Source organism: Tenrec ecaudatus, chromosome 6 (assembly GCF_050624435.1).
Source record: "Tenrec ecaudatus isolate mTenEca1 chromosome 6, mTenEca1.hap1, whole genome shotgun sequence".
Lineage (NCBI taxonomy): Eukaryota > Metazoa > Chordata > Mammalia > Afrosoricida > Tenrecidae > Tenrec > Tenrec ecaudatus.
In genome coordinates this window covers 27,939,442-27,962,893 of record NC_134535.1, presented here as the reverse complement: position 1 = coordinate 27,962,893, position 23,452 = coordinate 27,939,442, and the positions used below count along the sequence as shown (strand labels likewise).

The 23,452-nt window shown below is 39.5% G+C and overlaps 1 protein-coding gene across 2 annotated transcripts in view; it reads left to right on the top strand.

Moving 5' to 3' along the window:
- APAF1 (apoptotic peptidase activating factor 1) overlaps nt 1-23,452 on the top strand; it is an 85,898-nt gene that overhangs the window by 2,226 nt on the left and 60,220 nt on the right. For both annotated transcript variants that reach the window (XM_075551130.1, XM_075551131.1), the window contains 9 exons: nt 2,005-2,186; nt 2,330-2,519; nt 3,475-3,672; nt 13,377-13,560; nt 17,679-17,791; nt 17,974-18,105; nt 19,102-19,340; nt 19,736-19,903; nt 21,121-21,252. In XM_075551130.1, the coding sequence (XP_075407245.1) occupies nt 2,049-2,186; nt 2,330-2,519; nt 3,475-3,672; nt 13,377-13,560; nt 17,679-17,791; nt 17,974-18,105; nt 19,102-19,340; nt 19,736-19,903; nt 21,121-21,252 (1,494 nt within the window). In that variant the 5' untranslated portion in view covers nt 2,005-2,048. The remainder of the gene's footprint in view (nt 1-2,004; nt 2,187-2,329; nt 2,520-3,474; nt 3,673-13,376; nt 13,561-17,678; nt 17,792-17,973; nt 18,106-19,101; nt 19,341-19,735; nt 19,904-21,120; nt 21,253-23,452) is intronic.

The window sequence follows — 23,452 nt, the reverse complement described above, 5'->3', positions numbered from 1 at the left end:
CTCTTTATAGGTGTAGTGTGCAACCTACCCTTAATCAGATTTTTTTTAAGCACCATAAACTGAAACCGCTTCATATAAACATTTGGCATTGCTCTGCTAAACTTGCAAGTTGGAGGTTCAGATCCATGAACTGCTCCTTCAGAGAAAGATGAGACTGTCCTTTCCTGTAAAAATGTACAGCCTCAGAAAACCCGTATATCCCTATAGAGCGTCACTGTGAGTTGGACTCAACTCAATGACAGTGAATTTTTCTCTTTTTTTTTTAACCCTTTTGGTTGATACTTCACGATTTTGGCCCGGTGCTCCTCCATAAGCAAGAATTAGCACCCCTTTCTCCCTTCTCCCTTCCTCTCGGGTCACCAGTAGTACTTAGTTCCTCATACATTTACCTTTTCTGTCTTTATGTAAATGAGGTCTTATTTGTCCTTTTGTGCTTGACTTATTTCATTCAGAATAATACAGGCATTTGATGAATAAGCTTCTTCATTAATGATCCAAATGTTTTATTTGACATAGGGGAATATATTTCTGTTTTCACTCAGCAATGTGTTAGGAACAGCTTTCCATGTCAGTATGCAGACATTTGCATCGTTATTGTGTTGATTGGTTGTATGTTTCATTTGATCCTTGAACTCAACTTTTTTCAATTCCTATTTAGAGTGATGGGCATTTAGATCCTTTTCATCTTTACTCTTACCCACATGCTTTCTATTAAATGAAGGTTTTTTTCTTTTTAATACTTTTATTGGGGGCTCTTACATCTCTTATCATAACCCATACATTCCTCCAGTGTGTCAAGCACATTTGCACATATGCCACCTTCATTTTCAATGCATTCTCTTCCCACTTGAGCCCCTGATATCAGCTCCCCATTTCTTCCCCCCCCCACCTGCCCACCCTCCCTCATGAACCCTTGATAAGTTATAGATTATTATTTCCCATATCTTACACTGTCCTCTGTCGCCACTCACCCACTTTTCTGTTATTCGTCCCCCTGGGAGGGGGTTATAGATTGATCCTATGATTGATTCCCCCTGTCTCCCCCCACTCTCCCCTAATCCTCCTGGTATCTCTACTCCTTGTTGGCCCTCAAGGGTTTATCTATCCTGGGTTCCCTGTGTTGCGGGGCTCTTATCTGTAGCAGTGTGCATGCTCTGGTCTAATCCGATTTGTAAAGTAGAATTGAGGTTATGATAGTGGGGTGAAGGAAGCACCAAAGAACTAGAGGAGAGTTGTGTGTTTCATCGGTGCTATACTGCACCCTGACTGGCTCATCTCTAAATGAAGGGTATTTGTGCACATGTATGTGCATCTCTACTTGAAGTATAGAAGAAGTCCTCGTGATACGATGATTAAGTGCTCAGCTGATAACCAAAAAGTCAGTGGTTGGAGAAAGATGAACATCTTTCATTTCGTTATGAGTTAGAATCCACTAGTCAGCAATAATCTAAAGCCAAACCCACTGGTATCAAGTTGACTCTGACTCATAGCAACCTTACTGACTTCATAGTATACAGTTGAAGCTGTACATCTTAAGGCAGCATATAGCCTCACCTTCTGAAAACTGGATGTTTTGAGCCACCAACTTTGTGGTTAGCAATCTGACATTCATCCAACCACACCAGTCAGGACTAAACCAAAACCAAACCCACTACCATCGAGTTGATTCTGGCTCATAGTTACCCTTTAAGATCTTCAAGACTGTCAGTCTTTACGGGAGCAGGAAACCTTGTTCTCCGAGGGTATTGCCAGTAGGCTTGAACCACCTACCATGTGGTGAGCAGTCCAACATTGACCCAACTGTGCCACCAGAGCTCGAAGACAGCTAAGTGCCATTTTGTACTCCCTGAAAGTGTCCCTTAGAATGCCTTTTTTACATGCCTTTGAAACACTAGGCTTTGCTTATTTATAAAAATATTTATCAAAAGATCATTTTATTCACATTTCTTGATTACCAGTGAGGTTGCATATCTTTTCATATTTTTATTGACTTTTTGTGTGCAGCTCATGGTTGAAAGCTCAGAAGAGAGAGAGAAAATCGAGAGAAGATGGATGCAAAAGCCCGAAATTGTTTGCTTCAACACAAAGAAGCCTTGGAAAGGGACATCAAGACATCCTATATCATGGATCACATGATTAGCGATGGTGTTTTAACAATATCAGAAGAAGAAAAAGTAAAGATTGAGGTAAAGGTCTCTGAGGTGGTCTATGATTTCTTGAAGTGGTTTAGAATTTATTTCAGCATTTTTACTGATCTCTGCTAATTTTTCTTGTAAAAGTATTAAGTGTATACTAAGCTACTTAACTTTTTCTGTTTTTTGTTTTATAGCCTACTCAACAGCAGCGGGCAGCTTTGCTAATTAAAATGATACTTAAAAAAGATAATTATTCTTACATATCATTCTACAATGCTTTACTACATGAAGGGTATAGAGATCTGGCTGCCCTTCTCCATGGCGGTGTTCCTGTTTTGTCTTCTTCCAATGGCAAAGATTCAGTTGGTGGAATAACTTCATATGGTTTGTATCCATTTTCCCTTCTATCACTATTTGGCTACATTGTTATAGTTTTGTCTTTCTGTAGATGGAATTTGCCTAAGATACCTGATCACTTCACTGAAAATGCATATGGAAAAATGATAGGATAGTTTTGCAGTTTAACTATTTTAACCCTCACAAATATGTTAATCCTCACATTTTCTGTTTGCCTACTGATTGTTTACTGCTGAGTTAACAACACATACACTTATTTTTAGAAATAAGATTTAATTTATAGAGCCTTAAGTTCTTCTCCATTTCTGTGTAGTTAATAGGGCTATTAGGTCGGTTCCAACTCATGGTGATCCTGCGCACACCGCCCGCCCAGTCATTTGCCATCTCAGAGCTGTTATGTGTGAGCCCATTGTTGCAATCGATGTGTCAGTCCATTTTGTTGAAGATCTTCCTCTTTTTGCTGACCTGCTACTTTACTAAACATGATGTCCTTCTTTAGGAAGCATATCCAGAGAGATTATATGTAGGAAAAAGGATCTTTAGAAATCGATTTTCTTTAAAGGGCTTCCATAAATAGTATTCTTTTTATACTCTAATTCCCAGTTTTCAATATGCAAAAAAAAGAATAAAAGGTGGAGAGTCAGGAAGGGCTCCCGCGGGTGAGGACAGGTATTGTCCAGAGTCATCTTGCTGTGCGCATGTATGTTTTTCCCTCTGGGTATGCTAAGAAATCAAAGAGTTGAAGTTAGTAAGTTAGCCACGTATCTTACTCCTTAAGAGATGCTGAGGCTGTCTTGATTAGTTTGGTTTTAAGAAGCAAGTTTCTCACAGTGTCCGATCTAGAAGTTCAAACTCAGGGTCCAAGAGCGTTTTCTCTCTGCTGGCGCTGGAGGAGTTCTTTATCTTCCTCCGCTTCTGTGTTTCTTGAATAACCATTTTAAATGAGCTCCATTTACTCATGCTGGTTTATTTTGGATTTCAGTACGGACAGTCCTGTGTGAAGGTGGCGTACCACAGAGGCCAGTTGTTTTTGTTACTAGGAAGAAGCTGGTTAATGCAATTCAGCAAAAGCTCGCCATGCTGAATGGTGAGCCAGGCTGGGTCACCGTCTATGGAATGGCAGGCTGTGGAAAGTCTGTACTAGCTGCAGAAGCTGTGCGAGATCACTTCCTCTTAGAAGGTAAGTTTTGGTTACTTATGCATTGTTGACACCACGTAAGGATTGTGTTGTATTACTTTCCTGTTGCCACTGTAACAAATTGCCACAAGTTTAATGGCTTAACACTCCCCTGATTTATTACCTTACAGTTCTGGAGCCAGACTTGAAAATAGGACTTACTGTGCTAACGTGAAGGTGTTAGCACCTCTGAGCCCCTTGAGGCTCCGGTGCGATGTGAGGTGCAGTCCTTTTTCTTCCCCTTTTCACTTTGTGAGACCGCCTGCATTCTTGAGCTCCTCATTGTGCCTACCATCAGCCAGAACCCAAACCAGTTGCCATGGAATTGATTTTGACTCCTGGCAACACCATGTGTATCAAGACAGAACTGTGCTCTGTAGCGTTTTCGGTAGCTGGTGTGTGGAAGTAGATACCAGGGTTTTCTTTCAAGGTGCCTCTATGGTTGTTAGGTGTTGTTGAGCCAGCTACGACTTACAGTGACCCCATGCACCACAGAATGAAATACTGCCCAGTTCTGTGGCAGCCTCACACTTGTTCTTAGGCTTGAGTCCATTGTTGTGGCCTCTGTGTCAGTCCATTTTGTTGAAGGTCTTGGTCCGTTTCTCTTCCCCTCTATTTAGCCAAACATGATGTTCTTCTCCAGGGATTGGTCTTTCCTGGTACCATGCTCAAAGTACATGTGATGAAGTCTTGCCATCCTTGTCTCTAGAGAGTATTCTGGTTGTACTTCTTCGAAGATAAGAGTTGTTTGTTTTTTTGGCAGTCCTTGGTTCTGTCAATAATCTGGGCCAGTACCATAATTCAAATGCATCGATTCAGCTGTCTCTCTTATTTTATGTCCAGCTTTCACATGCATATGAGGCTGTGGAAAATACCTTGGCTTGGGTCAGGCACCCCTTAATTCCTTAAAGTAACCTCCTTTGCAATTCATCGTTTGCTCTCTTAACTGCTGCTTCCCTGAGTATTGATTGTGGATCCAAGCAAGATGAAGTCCTTGACAACTTCATCTTTTCTTTGTTGATCACGATGATACATACTGGTCTAGTTGTGAGGATATAGTTTTCCTTTTATTGAGTTTAAATTCATGCTGATAAGGCTATATTCCTTTATTTTTGTCAGTAAATGCTTCAAGTCCTTTTCATTTTCAGCAAGCAAGATTTTGTCATATGCATGTTTCCGGGTGTTGATAAACTTCCTCCAATCTTGATAATGCATTCTTCTTTATATAATCAAACTTCTTGTTGCCTTTAGTAGACTCAAACTGCTGACCTTCTAGTTAGCAATCAAGCACTTAACTGTTTGCATCCCTCAGGAACTCTTTTTGTCTATCATAGCCACGATTCAACTTGAAATATATTTCCTGCTCAGGATTTTAGAGAAGCTCAACTAGCCAAGGCAATAAACTCACTATTGTGGATCAGATGGTATAGCATCTCTGGAATGAAGCTGGTTCCCTTGCATCTTAACAATTGAGGTATTATAGTGTTGAAAAAGGATCTTGAAAAATGGTACCCTTGCATTTTGGCAGGATTGGACTTAAATCTCCTTGTCAGTTGAATATCTATTTTGGAATTGTAAGAAAGGAGATTCCTGGACTTGAGTCACATTAATGGTGTTGTCAGTGAGTAACTGTCCCATATATTTGGCATGCTGAATTAGTTTAAGCTGTTAATTCCATTTCTATAATTGTTTCAGTTGCTTCTCTTAAAAAAAATAAGATAAAATAAGAACTTTACTAATCTACCTTGTGTGTAAACCCCAGGATACTAGTGATTTCTGCAAACGCTTAGTCAGCGCCGACTTTGAGCATCGCACCATTTGAGGCATTAGGAATATAAAAGATAGGCAGGCAGTCTGCATCTAAGAAAATGATTCACAGTCTAGTAGGAAGGCAAATATGAACAAAGTATGATATATGGTCCATAGTATAAACTTAGAACAAAGGAAGGAAGCAGAACTCTTTGGCAGAGGGGATGGGTAGGACAGGCTTCCTGAATGAGATGACATTTTGGAGGAAGAATAAGAGTTTAATATGTAGGTCAGAGGAATGGGAGAGTAGGGAAAGTAGGAAGGGTCTGGGCTGTTAATTGAATGAGGAAGGGCACATCAGGCAGTAAAAGGTTAGGACATGTTCTTTTGGCCTTAATGAGACTGATGTTCCTCAGGACTACTTGCATGACTCCAGGTATTTTTTGTTGCCTCCATTTGTTAGTGAATTCTTTCTTTATTATACCTCTAGGAGAATATCGTGACAATTCCAAATCTAGTTAATAATTTTTTTCATATACAAGACATAATGAGCAGGTAAGTTAGTATATGATTAGATGACAAAATGAATGGAATGAGCGGTGACCCATAGAGATTTAGGAATTCAGAGATGAGGGTACATCTATGGTACACACCTGGGCTTAGTTTACACATAACAGCCTTTGTAGGCATTATATTTTGGTCAGAAGTATGTCCCAATTCCTAACCCCTGGTATGTTCTCTTTCATTACAGGTAAGTCTTTTAAGACTTCAATGGAAGTGTCATGACTGCATTGTTGTTTTTTCTTTCTTTCTTTAAGCTGAAATGTTTGTTACGCAGGGCATTTCAAGATAAAATTGATGTCCATATTTTCATTGTAAGGAAATGAGTACTGTATTTCTTTCAACATTATGATGGATTTTCTTAAAAATACGTTTTATTTGTCACATACTGATGCAAAGACTGCCCTCCTAACTCAATTTAAACCACTCTATAGATTATTGAACATATTTTCAGTTTTGAGGGTTAAACATGACCAGTGACTGCTGAATAATCTCTGAAGTTAAAACAATGCCTGAAATTAATTAGTTGATCGTACACTTTGTGAGTTGGATGGCAGCGCAGTGTGAGACTAGGCGATGTGCCTGAAATGAGGCAGTGATGAGAACAGAGAGAGAAAGCCAGGGAAGTCCAAATGGGTTAGATGAGTCATTTGGATACTTATCAAAATGACTCTTGAAATCCTTTCTTCCTCAGAACTAAGTTTCGATAAGACGTAGGTCTGAGGGATTAGTGTCTGCTAAACAGACTCTCACGGATCCAGTTGTCTGTTGACTGTCTGGAACGCAGGAATTAATTAATTAGAAAGTGTCGATTATATCTAAATCTACAGAAATAACCTAATTACTACTTCTAAAAGTTAGGCTATTGCTCTTCTAGCTGAGCATAAGTGATGTCATCTTGTTTTTAGGCTCTACAGCTGTACAATATGGAATTAATATCTAAAATTGTGTATAAATTGTGAACTTAGGGCAGATTTTAGCCACTTTGTACATTCCCACCAATCCCAACTGCACCTCACTGCTTTATAGTTGATTTCAACCATTAGCGACCCTAGATCAGGTTTTCTGTAAATCTTTATAGGGATAACCCCAGTTTTCTCCCAAGGAGTGGCTAATGGATTTGAACCTCTGACCTTGCAGTTGGCAGTCCAGCACCTAGCCCACAGCCACCAGAACACCTTTTCCAGTATACAGTGAGCTTAATGAATATTTCTGACATACTTTTGTGGGATCATAAATATAGAGACTGAAGTTAATCATATTCTTTAGTTCATGGCCTATTATCATAGTCTGTCCAAGGCTCAGTTACTTGCTTTATTTCCTGTTAAAGACTCCCATTCTCACGTCCCTTTTCCTATAGGTTACCCATAGGTAACCCTGCTAAACTACTTACTGTGTATTCTTTAATTTGGGCTTCATAAAATATATGTTTGTATGCGGGTATTTTCAGTTTCCGTAAATGGCAGGGTGTTCCTTATTTTATCTGAATTCCCTTGACATTGTTTTTAGAATTCATCTGACTGCTACCATCCGCAACGTGCATCCACCACATTTTTGCAATCTATTTCCTCAGTGAATGGGACAGGTATATTGTCTACAGCTTTCTGCTGCCCAATAAAGCTGGCTGAGCGGTTAAGTGAATGAGGATTTCTTGACTATGTGTCGTTAGGAGTCGATTCATAAGATGAGATGGAGTACGGAGATGAACATTAGACCCCCTCCCCATTCTGCTGCTGGGTGAAAGTGCTTCTGTGCCCTCATTGCCTGTGACCTTGCTGTCATTCCGTTTTTAAATTTTTGCCAGAGAAGTAGGTGTAACGTGTTATTTAATTTGTTATATCTAGAATTTGTACATTTCTTTCTAGATTTATTATTCTTTGAGATTTTGTTTTTAATAGATTTTATGTATATTCTTTGTTAATTGTATCATTGGCAGCTCATCTTTTCCTTACTGCTCTTTGGACATTTCTTATATATTTTAAATATTAAACCTGTCTGCTTTTATATCTAAATAGCGTTTCATCATTTGTTAAGTATTAACTTTAAAATGTCCTAAATAGAAGAAAAATCCTTAATTTTGGTACACTAGCCAGCCTTTTTGGCTTTCGGATGTTTTACTTGCTAAGTTTTGTATAAGTTGTCCTGTTATAGTTTTACAATTACTTCTTTGTCTAGATTGCCTCTATATCATAATAACTAGACTCACTGCCCTTGAGTCATAGCTGACTCATAGTGACTCTAGGGCAGAGCAGAACTGCCTCTGTGGGTTTCCAAGACTGAAACTTTACAGGAGTACAGAGCTTCATTTTTCTCCCTCAGAGCAGCTGGTGATTTCGAACTGCTGAACTTGCAGTTAGCAGCTCAGTGCACAGCTACTATGCCACTAGGACTCTATTATAGTCTGCCTTTATATGTGGCTATCAATCTCCTATTTAGCTCATCTGTTTTGTCCTATAAGGGTCCCTAGTAAAACAATAGTTACAGTTCTTGGCTTGCCAACTGAAAATTGGTGATTTGAACATACCAGCCTCTCTGTGGGCGGGAGATGTGGCAATCTTTCCTGGATATTATAAAGACCTGATTGCCATTAGGTTAAACCTCATGTGAAAGTAAAGTGGAGTTACTTTTCTTGGAATAAGGAGGTGCCCTTGTGGCATAGTGGCTGTGCATTGGATTGAGAATTTTCTGGGAATAAGTTTACTTTTCTCTATAGCTTTCCCGGAGTAAATTACAGTTATAAGCCTTGTTCAAGGCTCATTTGCTCCCTCTTGTGCCCATAGTCAGGATGCCTGGATGACTTCTGAAATGTGTAATTCATGGTTCACTGTTTAACAAGGAGCCTGTGGGTGCAGTGGTTAAACACCAGCTGTTAGCAGTAGGATGGGTAGTTTTAACCCACCATCCATGCTGCAGGAGAGAGATGTGACAGTCTGCTTCTGTAGAGGTTCCAGGCGTGAAAACACTGCAGGCACGATTCTTCCCTGTCTGATAGGGTCGCTGTGAGTTGGAATTGATTGTGCGGCAACGGGTTGGAATTTCGCTAAATGTCATATTGTGATGGAACATCAAAAGGAAAACCACACCCAGGACCGTCAGTTGATTCCTACTCAGATCGAGAGAGTGTAGGGTTTCTGAGGTAGTAAATATTTATGAGAGCAGATAGCCTTGGCGCCCCCCTCCAAGTGGCTGATGGGTCTGGACCACCAGCCTTGTGCTTAGCAGCCCAGTGCTTACCTGACAGCGCTGCTGGGGCTCCTTATTGTGCTAGTATGAGATTCCAAATCAACTGGTTGGTTTGCTTGTTCATATTTTTAAAGTTGGTACTATTACTTTTCTTGCATGTGCTTTATATTAGGGCATTATAATGCCCTCATTTGTTTTAGATTTGCTTAAATTTAGGAGAGAAAAATCTTTCACCTAGGTAACAGGTACTTGAATTTAAATCTGAAGAGATTTTGAACTAACTACAATCAGGATACTCTTTTAGCTTCATCTTTACTCTTGGGATGATTTTAAAAAGGAAGGATTAATCATAAAATAAAACAAAAAATACTTTTAGAACAATAAGTTGCTTAAGATATTTTTAAGTATTGTTAAAGTAATAAATTCATTAAAAAGAGGAAAAGTAAAAATGCTTTACTTGATCTTTATTTCTCTTAAATACCAAATTTTTCATCGGAGGTAATGCTAACAATTGGTAGTAGGTCCCTCATAACTTTTATTTTAGAACTTTCCAACCTGTACACACAGAAAACACAGCTGTAACACACTAACTGAAGCCTGGGAGATTTAATATTTCATAATGGCTGACTTGAACTGACTAAGAAACTTCAAGAACTTTTACGAGTAAAGCAGTAGGACTTGTTTGTCTTCCTAAACACTAGCACTAGTTATCAAACCATGTTTCACAGCTCTCCTGAATCCAGATGCTACAGAAGTCTCTGTCGCCTGGTTATTTATAGCTATTGTTCAGTACAGCGCCAAAGTCTGTTGTAGTTGCCCTTCATTTTTGAACCCAGCTACTGTCCCCTCTAGACCTCCTTCCATGTTCAGAAAACTCCTCTTTATCATTAGCCTGTTCTCAGACTGTGTAATTTGACCTAATCTGAAGCTGTTAGTGTATGTGACAGTTATTTCCCCTTTATATTCCATATGCTTAAACTCCAGAAGATGGCGTGGGTGCTGGCTCTGCTCTCTGGTGCCTCATCCAGACCACTATACGCACTCTCCAGCTAAAGTTTTTAGTTTATTTTTTTTTAAAGCTACACTTTTTTTTATCCATTGAGATTTGTCTCTAGTCTTTCCCAGAGATATAATCATCCATTAAATATTGAAATTTTCATCTTCAAATAGCCTCTTAAGCCCTTCTGTTGGCTTATAGGAATGATTTTGTTATCTATGTGAATGAGTCACCTAAAACTTTTGACTCTTAATTTCTTGAACTCTTAATCTCTAGTGGCCATGTCTTCATTCCTCATTAGCCAGATGCGTTCCTGATCTCATGGCCCTTGGCGATGTCATCACTAGAAATGACATCATTTGTGGAAGCTTTATGGTTGACATTCTACTCCTTGCCAGTCTCCACTTATTCTCCTATTCCTGAAGTTTACCATTAAAATTCGTAGACCTATCAAGTCTTCTCATTTTTTATTCTTGCTATTTAGCCCATCAGTCTCCTCTTAGACTTGGGCCTAGAGTCTGTTGCTCATATTGAAACACTCCCGAGCACATACCCTTCACACCTTAGGATTCTCCTGTACCTAGCCTTTGTAGAACTGTGTCTTGGGTAACATACTGACACCTTCTCCGTGCCGGGAGGAGGAGCAGTTGTTTATCCGTGCGCCTGTTGCATCGTCCAGACTATTACTTCCTCTTAACTGGAGAATGGCACCCACCTGAGTTCCAAGTTAAACTTAGGATCATCAGCCATGTCAATTTTATTAGATTTACTCAGTAGCAATGACGATTGCATTGAGGTTTGTAGGTTATATTAAGGAAGTAACTTTATTCTTTTGCCTATTCATACCTGTTCTGCGGAACCAGTTATTTTCTTAGTATAGGTTCAGGGTCTCAGGTCACTTTTAAGATACAACACAGCTTCAGATCAGTAATCAAATTGTCAAGACCTGCGTCAGGCTTCATTCATAGGTAAAGATTCTCCCATTCCTTGGGAGAGGCTGCAATGAGAACGGAAGCTGTCGTGGACATTACAGGAGGTTCTCAGCTTTTACCTGTTGTAGACAGGACACACAATAGCATAGAGAGGTTGCTGGTATTGTGCCTGCTACCAATTGTCAGCCCTCTTCAGTTAGGGTACTAAGAAGATTAATTGTTTCCTGGAAAATTGATGGAGCTAGTCAGCCACTGCAGACTTCATCTGTTGTCTCTTCTTTCTTACAATGAGTTAACATTTGTAACCTGATTTCTTTGGGCAGTGTCCCCATAAAATTTTCATAAAGCATTAATAACCACCATTCTTCCACCCAAAATTAACTATGAGTTTGATATTTATTCTTGTTTTGAAATTAGCAAAATTTATGTTGTTCTGATGGGAGCTCTTTTCAAACTTGGGTCTTACCCTTCTTAGTGCCTTAACTAGATCCTGTCCAGAGATGTTACAGCAAGCTAGCATGAGTTTTCTTGGTGTGAAGAAAAAATTGAAATCCATGCAGAGCATTTTATAATATGTGATTTACATTAACTTTTTGAAGACCCTTTTAATGGACCCCTCAAATATTTAAATATTTTTGTGGGGCTGATTACACATGGCCTATGAAAACTATGCTACTCTGGGTTGACTAGAGAAACAAATCCAGAGATACTCATATGTATGTAAGAGAGCTTTATATCAAAGATTAATTGAATATTAAGAAAACATCCCAGCCCAGTTCAGATCAAGTCCATCAGTCCGATATTAGCCCCATATGTCTGATACCAGTCTATATATTGCTCTTCAGTCTCAAGCAACACATGCAATGCTGCCAAATGCAGGAAGATGACAGGACTGTGAGTGGATCCAGTGGTGGTGGAAGTCTCTCCAGGGCTCTTGCTGCCATCAGAGTGTTTCTAAGTGACTTGTAAACAGGGAGGAAGACAGGAGTTCCCAGAATCCTCAGGAGAAGGCCATGACCACACAGAGGCCTCATTGACTATGATCTGATTGACAGACTAGACTCTACACCTTCACTCAAGTTGACAGGAGATTATGTAACTGCCACAAAAACCTAGGAACTCTCGTGGGGCTAGGGGATTCTGGGTTGGATTGCTAACTGGTTAACAGTTCCAATCCATCAACTGCTCCAAGGAAGGAGGATGAGGCTGTCTGCTCCTGTAATGATTTACAGCCTCAGAAATGTGAGAGTCCTGACATTTGCTCCCTGGTGCATATGTAAGCAAAGATACTTCCAGATATTTGTGACTTGCTGGTGACATTGATGATAATGATGTTAAAATGAACAGTAACACTCATAGTAATGCCATTTCTGTATCGTGCTTATTGCTTAAAAGCTCAGTATTTATAAGGTTTTCCTATTATTAACACCCATAACCCTGCCTGTTAAAACAGTTTACAGCTATTGTATCGCTTTCATATGTTTTCTGTCATTAATTTCTCATGGCAATTCTGAAATAGGTGGGTTAAACAGGCTTATTTCAGTATAAAAGATGATGAGATAAAACTTGAGTGGGTTGCTAAATATTGCATAACTAATAGGCCGTAGAATCAATACTTGAGTCTAAATTCGTGTTCAAAGTGAGGGAACAGTGTGGAGGCCACATCTGACCTCGGTAGATGCACAAGGGAGGGAGAACCTGTCTCCACACCAGCCCAGGGCCAATGGCTGCCAGACAAGGGTCAGTTGCCTCCATCCTCCATTCTTCTTTTACTATATTCTTTTAAAATTGTTTTATTAGGGGCTCTTACAACTCTTATCACAATCCATACACACATCAGTTGTGTAAAGCACATCTGTACATTCGTTGCCCTCATCATTTTCAAAGCATTTGCTCTCCACTTAAGCCCTTTGCATCAAGTCCTCTTTTTTCCCCCTCCCTTCCCGCTCCCCCTCCGTCATGAGCCCTTGATAATTTATAAATTATTATTTTGTCATATCTTACCCTGTCCGGCATCTCCCTTCACCCCCTTTTCTGTTGTCTGTCCCCCTGGGAGGAGGGCACATGGAGATCCTTGTAATCGGTTCCCCTTTAATTTCTTGATATCTTCCCTTTCTCGTGGATTCAGGCTGTAAGGTCAGATTAGCAGAAGTCAAAGCCTAAATCAAGAGAAATTGAAGAGAGTGAAGACATTGAAGATTGGAGTAAATCTGTTTCTTAGTACAATAATTCAAAGGGAACGTCCTGCTCAGACACCGTAATTTATTTCTTCTTTACCTCCCCAGGTTGTTTCCCAGGGGGTGTGCATTGGGTTTCAGTTGGGAAACAAGATAAATCTGGGCTTCTGATGAAACTGCAGAATCTTTGCACACGGCTGGATCAGGATGACAGTTTCTCTCAGAGGCTTCCACTCAATATTGAAGAGGCTAAGGACCGCCTTCGCATTCTGATGCTGCGCAAACACCCAAGGTACAGATGGTCAAATTTAGTTGGTATACTAAATTCACATTGAGCCTGACTACTGACATCTTGACATCATCAGGCTCTTTCTCTGCTTTTCTCTATAGCAGTGATTCTAAGCCTTTAATACAGCTCCTTATGCTGTGGTGAGCCCGCATGTGGGCGTATCTGCATGTGGGCGGCCTTGCCTGGAGACGGATATAGGAGTGGTGTCTCAGTTCCTAAGACCATCGGGTCATTTGACCCCCAGGCTGAGAACCGCTCTTCTAGAGGGTTTAAGAGAGAGCCATTACTTTTTACTGTTCTTCTACATTAAGAGAATTCATGACTGCGGCTTGGCTTAAGATTGCTACCTGATTTCTGCTTTGCATCCTAGCTACATGTTGTCTCATATGGACCGTTGTAGGCCTTGAAGAAATACTTCTTGTGTAGATGAGTGGTTTGTACTAAGAAGGGAAAGCTCCTTACCTGGAACTCATTACTGTCTCAAATCTACTAAGCTTAGAACAAGAGAGAGTAAATGAAGGCAACTGGTAAAAGACTGAGTCAGGAGGGCTTTTATAATAGTAGCCTCTCTTTTTCTATTTTAGAAAGAACATCTCTTAAGTCTTAAATGGGTAAGGATAAGACAACATAGCTGTATCATCTGAATGAAAGAGACCAATCGTACGAAGTCATCACGGTATTCAAGGGTGTGCTGAGATGTGGAACATGGGAGGTGGAAGAGAACATAGGAGGTCACACAAACACAGTTGGCTGCAGATCACTGTCAGTTATAGTGGGACTCCAGAAGCAGCAGCGGGGCCATGATTGGGACATGTACATTTTTTTAGACAGAAGAACTTAAGATACTGGTCCAGTGGCTTCCCCAAGGCAGTCCGACTCATGACTATGCTACGTTCAGTATGGTGATCTCCATCACCTCTGAGGGAGGTTGCCCTTTCCTGGGCTGGCCAAGGGATGGGGGTACTGCACCTTCCAATGTGCTCTGATGGCAAGCCTATTCACATCACTGGTCCATGGTCAGAGGGAATTCAGTGGAGGCTAATCCATGTGGGGACTCTGCAGGGGGACTTTGGGCTTTCATACTACCCATAGCCTTCTGTAAACCAGGTGCTTAGAATTTAAGCTTTAATACAATTACTGTATCTGATCATGAATATTAATAGCAATCCTTGGACACACAGGCTGGTGCGCTCCTTCTGTGTAGATTCAACTGACACCTCGTTTAGATGGCAGCTTGTTTTATGACAAACCTTTAAGACCCCAAATATTTTTTCTGAAAGCTGGGCACCATCTGATTTCTTTACCATACTTTACCACAACACCCATATTTTCAGTGATCACTACTTGAGGGCAGGTATCGAGGAGGGCCATGTGTTAGTCTTGGTACCCTAGAAAAACAAATTCATAGACACTCATGGTGTATAAGAAAGAACTTAAGAAAGAAAGTAATTGTACATTAAGAAAACATTCCAGCCCAGTACAGATCAAGTCCATAAATCCGAAATTAGTCCACATGTCTGATACCAGTCTATAAAGTTCTCTTCTGACTTACGAAACACAAGCAATGATATCGAATGCAGGAAGATCACAGGCCAGTGGGTGGAGAGTCTGTGGATCCAGTGATCTTGTAAGCATCTCAGCACTGGCAGGGGTCTGCACCTGGCTCCTCCAGCGCGGCACTAACATAGTTCCATGTGTCCAGTCAGCTGCAGTGTCTCCCAGGGAGTGAGCAGGGAGAAGTATCTCTCACCTCCCAATGGGGTCATCAAGCTTTGATCTGATTGACAGGCTAAACACCCATCCACTCTTACTCCTCAAATTGACAATAGGGTATGTAACTACCACAGGCCAAATACTAAGAACTCATTGTTCTTAATTATGACCCTTCTTTTTTTAGAGATAAAAATGAACTCTTTTACTTCTCTGGGCTTCAAATGTTTGCCTTTTGTGTTCTGTCATTAATTAATTGTCATTAGGATTTACGTGCTGGATGCTGTTATCAATCATTTGACACTGCCTTAGCCAAGAGGGAGACAGTAGCTTAATTGTGTTGAGTATAACTCAGACGCAGTCTTAACAGTTTGGTTTCATAGATTTAGCACTTTATCATTTATTTACCTGGTCAGCATTGAATGTTGTGCTGGTTTCTGGCAAGGTGTTGTAAATACAAAAATGAATAAAGTGTGCGTTGGGAATGTTACAGTGTATCGGGAGAGACTTAGGTAGTGGTATTGACCCTTTTTTGCCCTAAAGCACTGGTGGGTACAATACACTTTAATATGTTTGGGTGTGGCAGTGATTCCAAAATTGGTAAACAGATTAGTATCAGAATACTAGTGAGAGAGAAAGGAGTAATTTTTAGAAAAAGCTCTATTGGTATTCTGATGCATATTTCTACTGCAGAGGTCCTCTCCTCTCTTTCTCATCCAGACCCCTTCACTATTCCTTCACGGCCGCTGATAATTGCTGGTATCCATTTTCCTGCAGGGCGTAGGACTGTTGAAACCAGGAGCCACATTCTCTCTTCCTTGCTCAGGCACTTCTCATATTATCCAACTTACCTTATTTTGGAAAATAAGAGTGACTTCAGGAAAATATTGCAACCACTATCAGACCATGGTTTATAAAACCAGTCCTTTTGTTTCTCTCTGTCATTTTACTTCTGGTTTTGCATTTGCCAACATGTACCTATGATAACTTTATTTGTAGTATGCCATTCAGATGCTTGTACATATTTATGGTATCAGATTTTAGTTGAATATGTGTTTCCACCTTTTTTTTAAACCATTTTATTGGGGGTTCTTATAGCACTTATCACAGTCCATACATCTATACATTGTGTCAAGCACATTTGTACATACGTTGCCATCATTTTTAAAACATTTTCTTTCTACTTGACTCCTTGGTATCAGGTAATTTCCCCCCTCTCCTATCCTCCCTACCTCATGAACCCTTGATAATTTATAAATTCTTATTTATTTTTAAGTCTTACATTGACTGCTGTCTCCCTTCACCCACTTTTCTGTTGTTGGCCGCCCTGAGAGGGGGTTATATGTCAGTCACTGTGATTGGTTCCCGTTTCTCCCCCACCTTCCTCTTAGCCTCCTGGTATCACTACTCTCATTTTTGGTCCTGAGGGGTTTATCTGCCCTGGATTCCCTGTGTTGAGAGCTTTTATCTGTACCCAGTGTACATGCTCTGGTCTAGACGGATTTGTAAGGTAGAATTGGGGTCATGATAATGGGTGGGGAGGAAGCATTAAAGAGGAAAGTTGTATGTTTCCTCAGTGGTCCCACCTGTTTTGATGAGTTTGAAAAAGTTCTTAGACCAAACAGAAATTGACCCAGAGGTAGCTATCGCTATGAATAAGCCAACTGGAGGCCTAGATGCAAAACCAAACCAAACCAAACCTACACCCTATTAATGTATTAGTACGTTCTGTTAGGTTTCAGCATATTAAATTGACAATTTTTTGGTCAACAGTCTTCAGATATCACAGATGGCATGTGATTCATCCTAATACTGTTCTAAGCTCAGTTCCAGTGTTTTTGGTGTTTAAAACTGAATTGAGAAGTCCCATTATTTGAAGTTCTTAGGCATTAGATAAGGACTAGTTGATGAAGTCACTTATACTTAAATACCGTGTGTGCGCGTGTATAAGCTGAGTTTTCAGCACATTTTTAATGCAGTTTTTGTGGGAAAATTAGGTGCCTCAGCTGATAGTTGGGCCAGCTCCTACTCGAGTCTATACGGTAGTGTATGCAGTCCTCTCTCTACCCCTGCAAGGTGTTCCAGTCTCAGAACCTACAGGCACGACTCTACTCTGTCTTACAGGGTACCAATGAGTCCTACTTATCTTGATAGCTGTGAGTTTTTTAAAACTTTAATATTGGTTTCGGGTAGTTCAAGGGGGAATTGGGAAGTCTAGTTTTTTTCCTTCTAATTTTATTTTAGCACAGTGGGTAGAGCATGTAGAAAGAGAATAGTAAGAGCCATAAAGTAAACATAATTCTCTCTTTAGAGTTTTAGGTTTTACAGGACCCTGGTGTCATTATCATTTTTAAAAGAAATTTAAAAGTGTTATAACTCATTACAGTTTTTCTCTCTCTTTTTCTTATTAGGTCTCTCTTGATCTTGGATGATATTTGGGATCCTTGGGTTTTAAAAGCTTTTGACAATCAGTGTCAAATTCTTCTTACCACCAGAGACAAGAGTGTTACAGATTCAGTAATGGGTAAGGGTTATTAATGTACTGTGTAGTATCTATGTGTTGTAGTTTATTTGAATTTGAATATGTTGTAGTTAGGTTGTTTCTGACTCATAGTCACCCTGCAGGACAGAGTTGTCCCCTAGGGGTTCTTTGTGGGTCTGTATTGTCATATCAGAATACTTACTATGTGCTGATTTTTGTTGCAGGCCCTAAATATGTAGTTCCTGTGGAGAGTGGCTTAGGAAAAGAAAAAGGACTTGAAATATTATCCCTTTTTGTTAATATGAAGAAAGCAGATTTGCCAGAACAAGCTCATAGTATTATAAGAGAATGTAAAGGTATAGTTAATTTATTTTGTGTATGAGGAGGTTATGGGGAAATGTATTCCATTTTGCAGGTTAAGCTAATATATTTAGCATGTGAGCATTCAAAAATTTTCTGGAATATTTAGTGTTTTGTGTTCTTTAATATTTTAAATGATACATGTTGTAGTATAGATTTATCAAAAACTATTTAGTGAATATGCACAGTATGTCAGGAACCTTCTTAGTAAGATGGGTAGGATAAAAACAATATTTTTCTAAGTTGGGATTTTATAAAAACAGTATTCAAATTTTCTAAGTGAAAGATTTGGTTTAATGTACATTTTTATTAGCAGAAATAAACTTTTTACATGTTTAATAGGATATTTCCCTCTTTTTGAAATTAACTCTTGACTCACCCTCTTTGAGAGTCTAAATATTTAAAATTTATTTTTACCTTTTAAGCCTGTTGAAAATATTAGTCCTTGGACATATTTTTGCAAATATTTTTTTCTCAGTTTTTAAATTTATTCAACTATTTCCCTATTTATTTACATTGTTTAGAATTGTTTACTATTGCAAATAATGTTGTAATAAATGTTTTAAAATGAAATTAAAAAAAATCATTTTATTAGGGGCTCATGCAGCTCTTATCACAATTCATACATACATCAATTGTGTCAAGCACATTTGTACATATGTTGCCATCATCATTCTCAAAGCACCGTCTTTCTACTTGAGCCCTTAGTATCAGCTCCTCATTTTTTTCCCTCCCTCCTCCCTCCCCCCTGAACCCTTGATTTATAAATTATTATTATTTTGTCATATCTGAAATCATTCTTATTTTTAGTGATTTCTTTAGAATAAATATTCCTACAAGTTATCCCAAGAGTTATAAATGTTTCCAGGTCCTAAGTAACATGTGGCAAAAATTACTTCCTGAGAATAAGTTGATTCTCACATTAGTGGTGATTTTAAAACTAAGACAGTTGTAGAACAGTGCGTATTTTCACTTATTTATTTACTTTTTAGGTTCTCCTCTGGTAGTGTCTTTAATTGGTGCACTTTTACGTGAGTTTCCCAATCGTTGGGCGTACTACCTCAGGCAACTTCAGAATAAGCAGTTTAAGAGAATCAGAAAATCGTCATCTTACGATTACGAGGCTCTGGATGAAGCCATGTCTATAAGTGTTGAAATGCTCAGAGAAGACATGAAGAATTATTACAGAGATCTTTCCATCCTTCAGAAGGATGTTAAAGTGCCTACAAAGGTAATGGAAAGACCAACCAGCTGTAGAGCCTCACTTTGGGGTGTTCTGTCATGTCCCTCTGTCATATTGAGGCTATTGTTACAGAGGCTATTGGAGGGTAAGAGCCCTGTGATTGGGGTGGTGGGATGGAGGGTGCAGAAGGCCTCCTGCTCTTAGTTTTCAGCACAGACTGTGTTCAACCCAGGGGGTACCAGTTTCTAGGATTGGTTCTAGTAAAGATGGAGAACTTTTAACTTTTCTCTCTCTCCTCTTTTTTATCTTAAGGAATAGTTAGGCTTTATTTTATAAATGCAGACAGTGAGGGCTTTAAGATTTTTTTGTGTGTGTTAACACCTTATCTGCAATCCTGGTCATTTTCCTTCTGTGGCACATTAAATGTTTTGATTGATTCCTAGGTTTTATGCATTCTCTGGGACTTGGAAACTGAGGAAGTTGAAGACATACTGCAAGAGTTTGTTAATAAGTCTCTCTTATTCTGCGATCGAAATGGAAAGTCATTTTGTTACTACTTACATGATCTTCAAGTAGATTTCCTTACCGAGAAATATCGCAGCCAACTTCAGGTACTTGCATCTGTTGTACATTATTTTTTTGCCCGCATTTTTATTCAGAAATAATTTTAGACTTATAGAAAAGTTGCAGAAAGTATTAGAGTATTTCTATGAATATGTTCTTCACCTAAACCAAAGGAAAGTCACTGTCTTCCAGTCAATTCCAACTCATGACAGCCCTATAGGACAGGGTAGAACTGCCCCTGTGCATTTCTGAGACTGTTAGCTCTTGTTGGAAATAGAAAGTCTCCTTTTCCTCCCTGGGAGTAGCTAGGGTTTTGAACTACTGATCTTTTGGTTAGTGTCCCAGTGTGTAACCAATCTGCTATCAGGGCTCCTTCCCCTAAAGTTTACCAACATAACTATAATACAGTTATGAAAATAATAACATTAACATTGCTACAACACAATTGATAAATCCATACACTTAATTTGAATTTCACCGGCTTTCTCATTTTTGCCCCCTTTCTGGCCCATACTCAATTCAGGATTTCATGTTAAACATCCTGCTTAGTTGTTATTTTTTCCTTTTTTTATAGATCATTTTACTGGGGGCTCGTACAACTCTTATCACAATGCATACATACCTTCATTGTGTCAGGCACACTTGTACATTTGTTGTCCTCATCATTCTCAAAACCTTTTCTTTCTACTTGAGCCCTTGGGATCAGCTCCTCATTTTTCCCCTCCCTATCCTCCCTCCCTCCCTCACGAACCCTTGATAATTTATAAATCATTTTTGCTTTTCCATGTCTTCCACTGACTGATTTCTCCCTTCACTCACTTTTCTGTTGTCTGTCCCCCAGGGAGGGGTTTATATGTAGATCATTGTGATCAGTTCCCCCTTTCTACCCTAGTTGTTATTTTCTAAGTCTCCTTTAATCTCTGAAAATGCCTGAGTTTTTATTTTTCACAACCTTACCACTTTTGAAGAGTACTGGCCATTTTTCAGGATGTCCTTTAATTTTGATTTATCTGTTTTTTTCTCAGGATTCTGTTGAAAGTATGCATTTTTTGCAAGAATATTAGAAAACTATAGAGTGTCCTCAGTGCTTCGTATTGGCAATGGTGCAGGGGGAGGGGGCGCATGTTGTCAATAGATAGTCTTTTTTTCCCTTTATAATATCTTGTTGGGAGATTCTCTCTGCATTTTTAATAGCTTAGAAGCCAGAGTGACTCTAGGTTATGAAATTGTTTCTGATCTTTGAACTGTCTTATTGGGATTTCAGGATCTGCATAAGAAGCTGATCACACAATTCCAAAGACATCACCAGCTGCGTTCTCTGTCACCAGATCAGGAGGACTGCATGTACTGGTACCACTTCCTGGCCCATCACATGGCCTGTGCCAATATGCACAAAGTAAGGGGAATGCATCTTAAAATTAATTTCTTTCACCTCACTTTCTTTTTGTTATTTTTGTCTTTGTTTTTCAAAAGCTTAATTTTGAAGTATCTTGGCATAGGTTTCTTTCTTTTTAAAAATCATTTTATTGGGAACTTGTACAACTTTTAGCACAATTCATCCATCCATCCATTGTGTCAAGCACATCTGTACATATGTTGCCATCATTTTCAAAACATTTTCTTTCTCCTTGAGCCCTTTGTTCACCTAACTTTCTTTCAGTCCCATAAGGAGAGTTCCTTTGTTAAGAATGGGTTTTTTTTTGGGGGGAAATGTATAAAATATCAAGGGTTCATAAGGGAGGCACGGTGGGGGAGGGAGAAAATGAGCTGATATCAAGAGCTCAAGTAGAAAGAAAAGGTTTTGAAAATGATGATGACAACATACGTACAAATGCACTTGACACATGGATGTATCTATGGATTGTGATAAGACCTGTAAGAGCTCCCAATAAAAGGATTTAAATAATAATAAAGGAGAATGGTTTTTATTGGACCAACTTTACATAAGGATTTCTGATTTGTGTATACTTGCAGTGAGTTAAAAAGAACCTTGTTGATGTTAAATGCTGTTGAGTTGGTTTTGACTCTTAGTGACCTCATCATATTCAGCAGAACAGACTGCTGCGTAGACTTGCACCATCCTGAAAATTGTTGCCTTGTTTGAGTCCATTCCCATGGATTGAGCCACCCTGTCAGTCCATCTCTTGAGATTTATTCTTTCTTGGTTGACCCTCTACCAAACATGATGCTCTTCTCCAGGAAATGGTCTCTCCCGGTCAAGGACCAATGCATATGAAATGAAGTCTCACCAGGCTGACTTCGAAGGAGCATTGTGACTGTAATTCTTCCTAGACCAGTTTACTCGTTCTTCTGGCAGTCGGTGGCATAGTCAATATTCTTCACCAGCACAACGAGTTAAAGGCCTTAGTCTGTGGTCTTCCTTTTCGTTGTCCAGCTTTCTAATGCATATGGTGTTTGGTAATATGATAGCTTTAGTCAGGGACACCTTAGTCCTCACAGGGCTGTCTTTGTCTTTAACACTTCAAAGAGGTCTTGTGCAGCAGATTTGCTCCATGCACGATGCTGTGTGAGTTCTTGAGTGCTTCTCTGTGAGAGCTTATTGTGAATCCAAGGAAAATGAAGTACTTGACTATTTCCGTCTTTCCTCATTTTATTGTGATGTTGCTTATTGGCTCTGCCGTGGGGGTTTTTGCTTTCTTTTTTTTATAAACATTTTATTAAGGACTCATACAACTCATCACAATCCATACATATACATACATCAATTATGTAAAGCGTATCCATACATTCTTTGCCCTCATCGTTTTCAAAGCATTTGCTCTCCACTTAAGACCTTTGCATCAGGTCCTCTTTTTTTCCCCCCTCCCTGTCTGTTCCCCTCTCCCTCCTGAGCCCTTGATAATTTATAGATTATTATTTTGTCATATCTTGCCCTATCCAGCGTCTCCCTTCACCCCCTTTTCTGTTGTCCGGTCCCCAGGGAGGAGGTCACATGTAGATCCTTGTAATCAGTTCCCCCTTTCCAAAGCACGCAACCTCTACTCTCCCAGCATCGCCCCTCACCCCCTGGTCCTGAAGGTATCATCCACCCTGGATTCCCTGTGCCTCCAGCTCTTATATTTACCAGTGTACAACCTCTGCTCTATCCAGATTTGCAAGGTAGAATTCGGATTATGGTAGTTGGGGGGTTGTTTTTGCTTTCTTATGTTGAGATATAATCCACACGGGAGGCTGTAGTCTTTGATCTGTATTAGGTACTTCAAGGTCTCTTTCAGCAAGCAAGGATTAAGTAGAGTGAAAAATACAACCGCGATACACACCTTTTCTGATGTTAACCCACACAATAGTCCCTAGCTCTGCTTGAATTACTACCTCTCGGTCCATGTACACGTTCAGCCTGAGCACCATGCAATGTTCCAGGATTTTCATTCTTTGCAGTGTTGTTCCTAATTTGTTATCTAGTGAATGCCTTTGCTTAGTCCCAACAAAGATACTTCATTTGGGTAGTTTCTGCTTCTGTCATCAGCATTGATCCCTTGTTCCACGCCCTTTTCTGAGTCTGGCTTGAACTTTTGATTCATCTTCAGAAAAATTTACTTGTATATGATATTTAATGATATTGGTAGATACTTTGT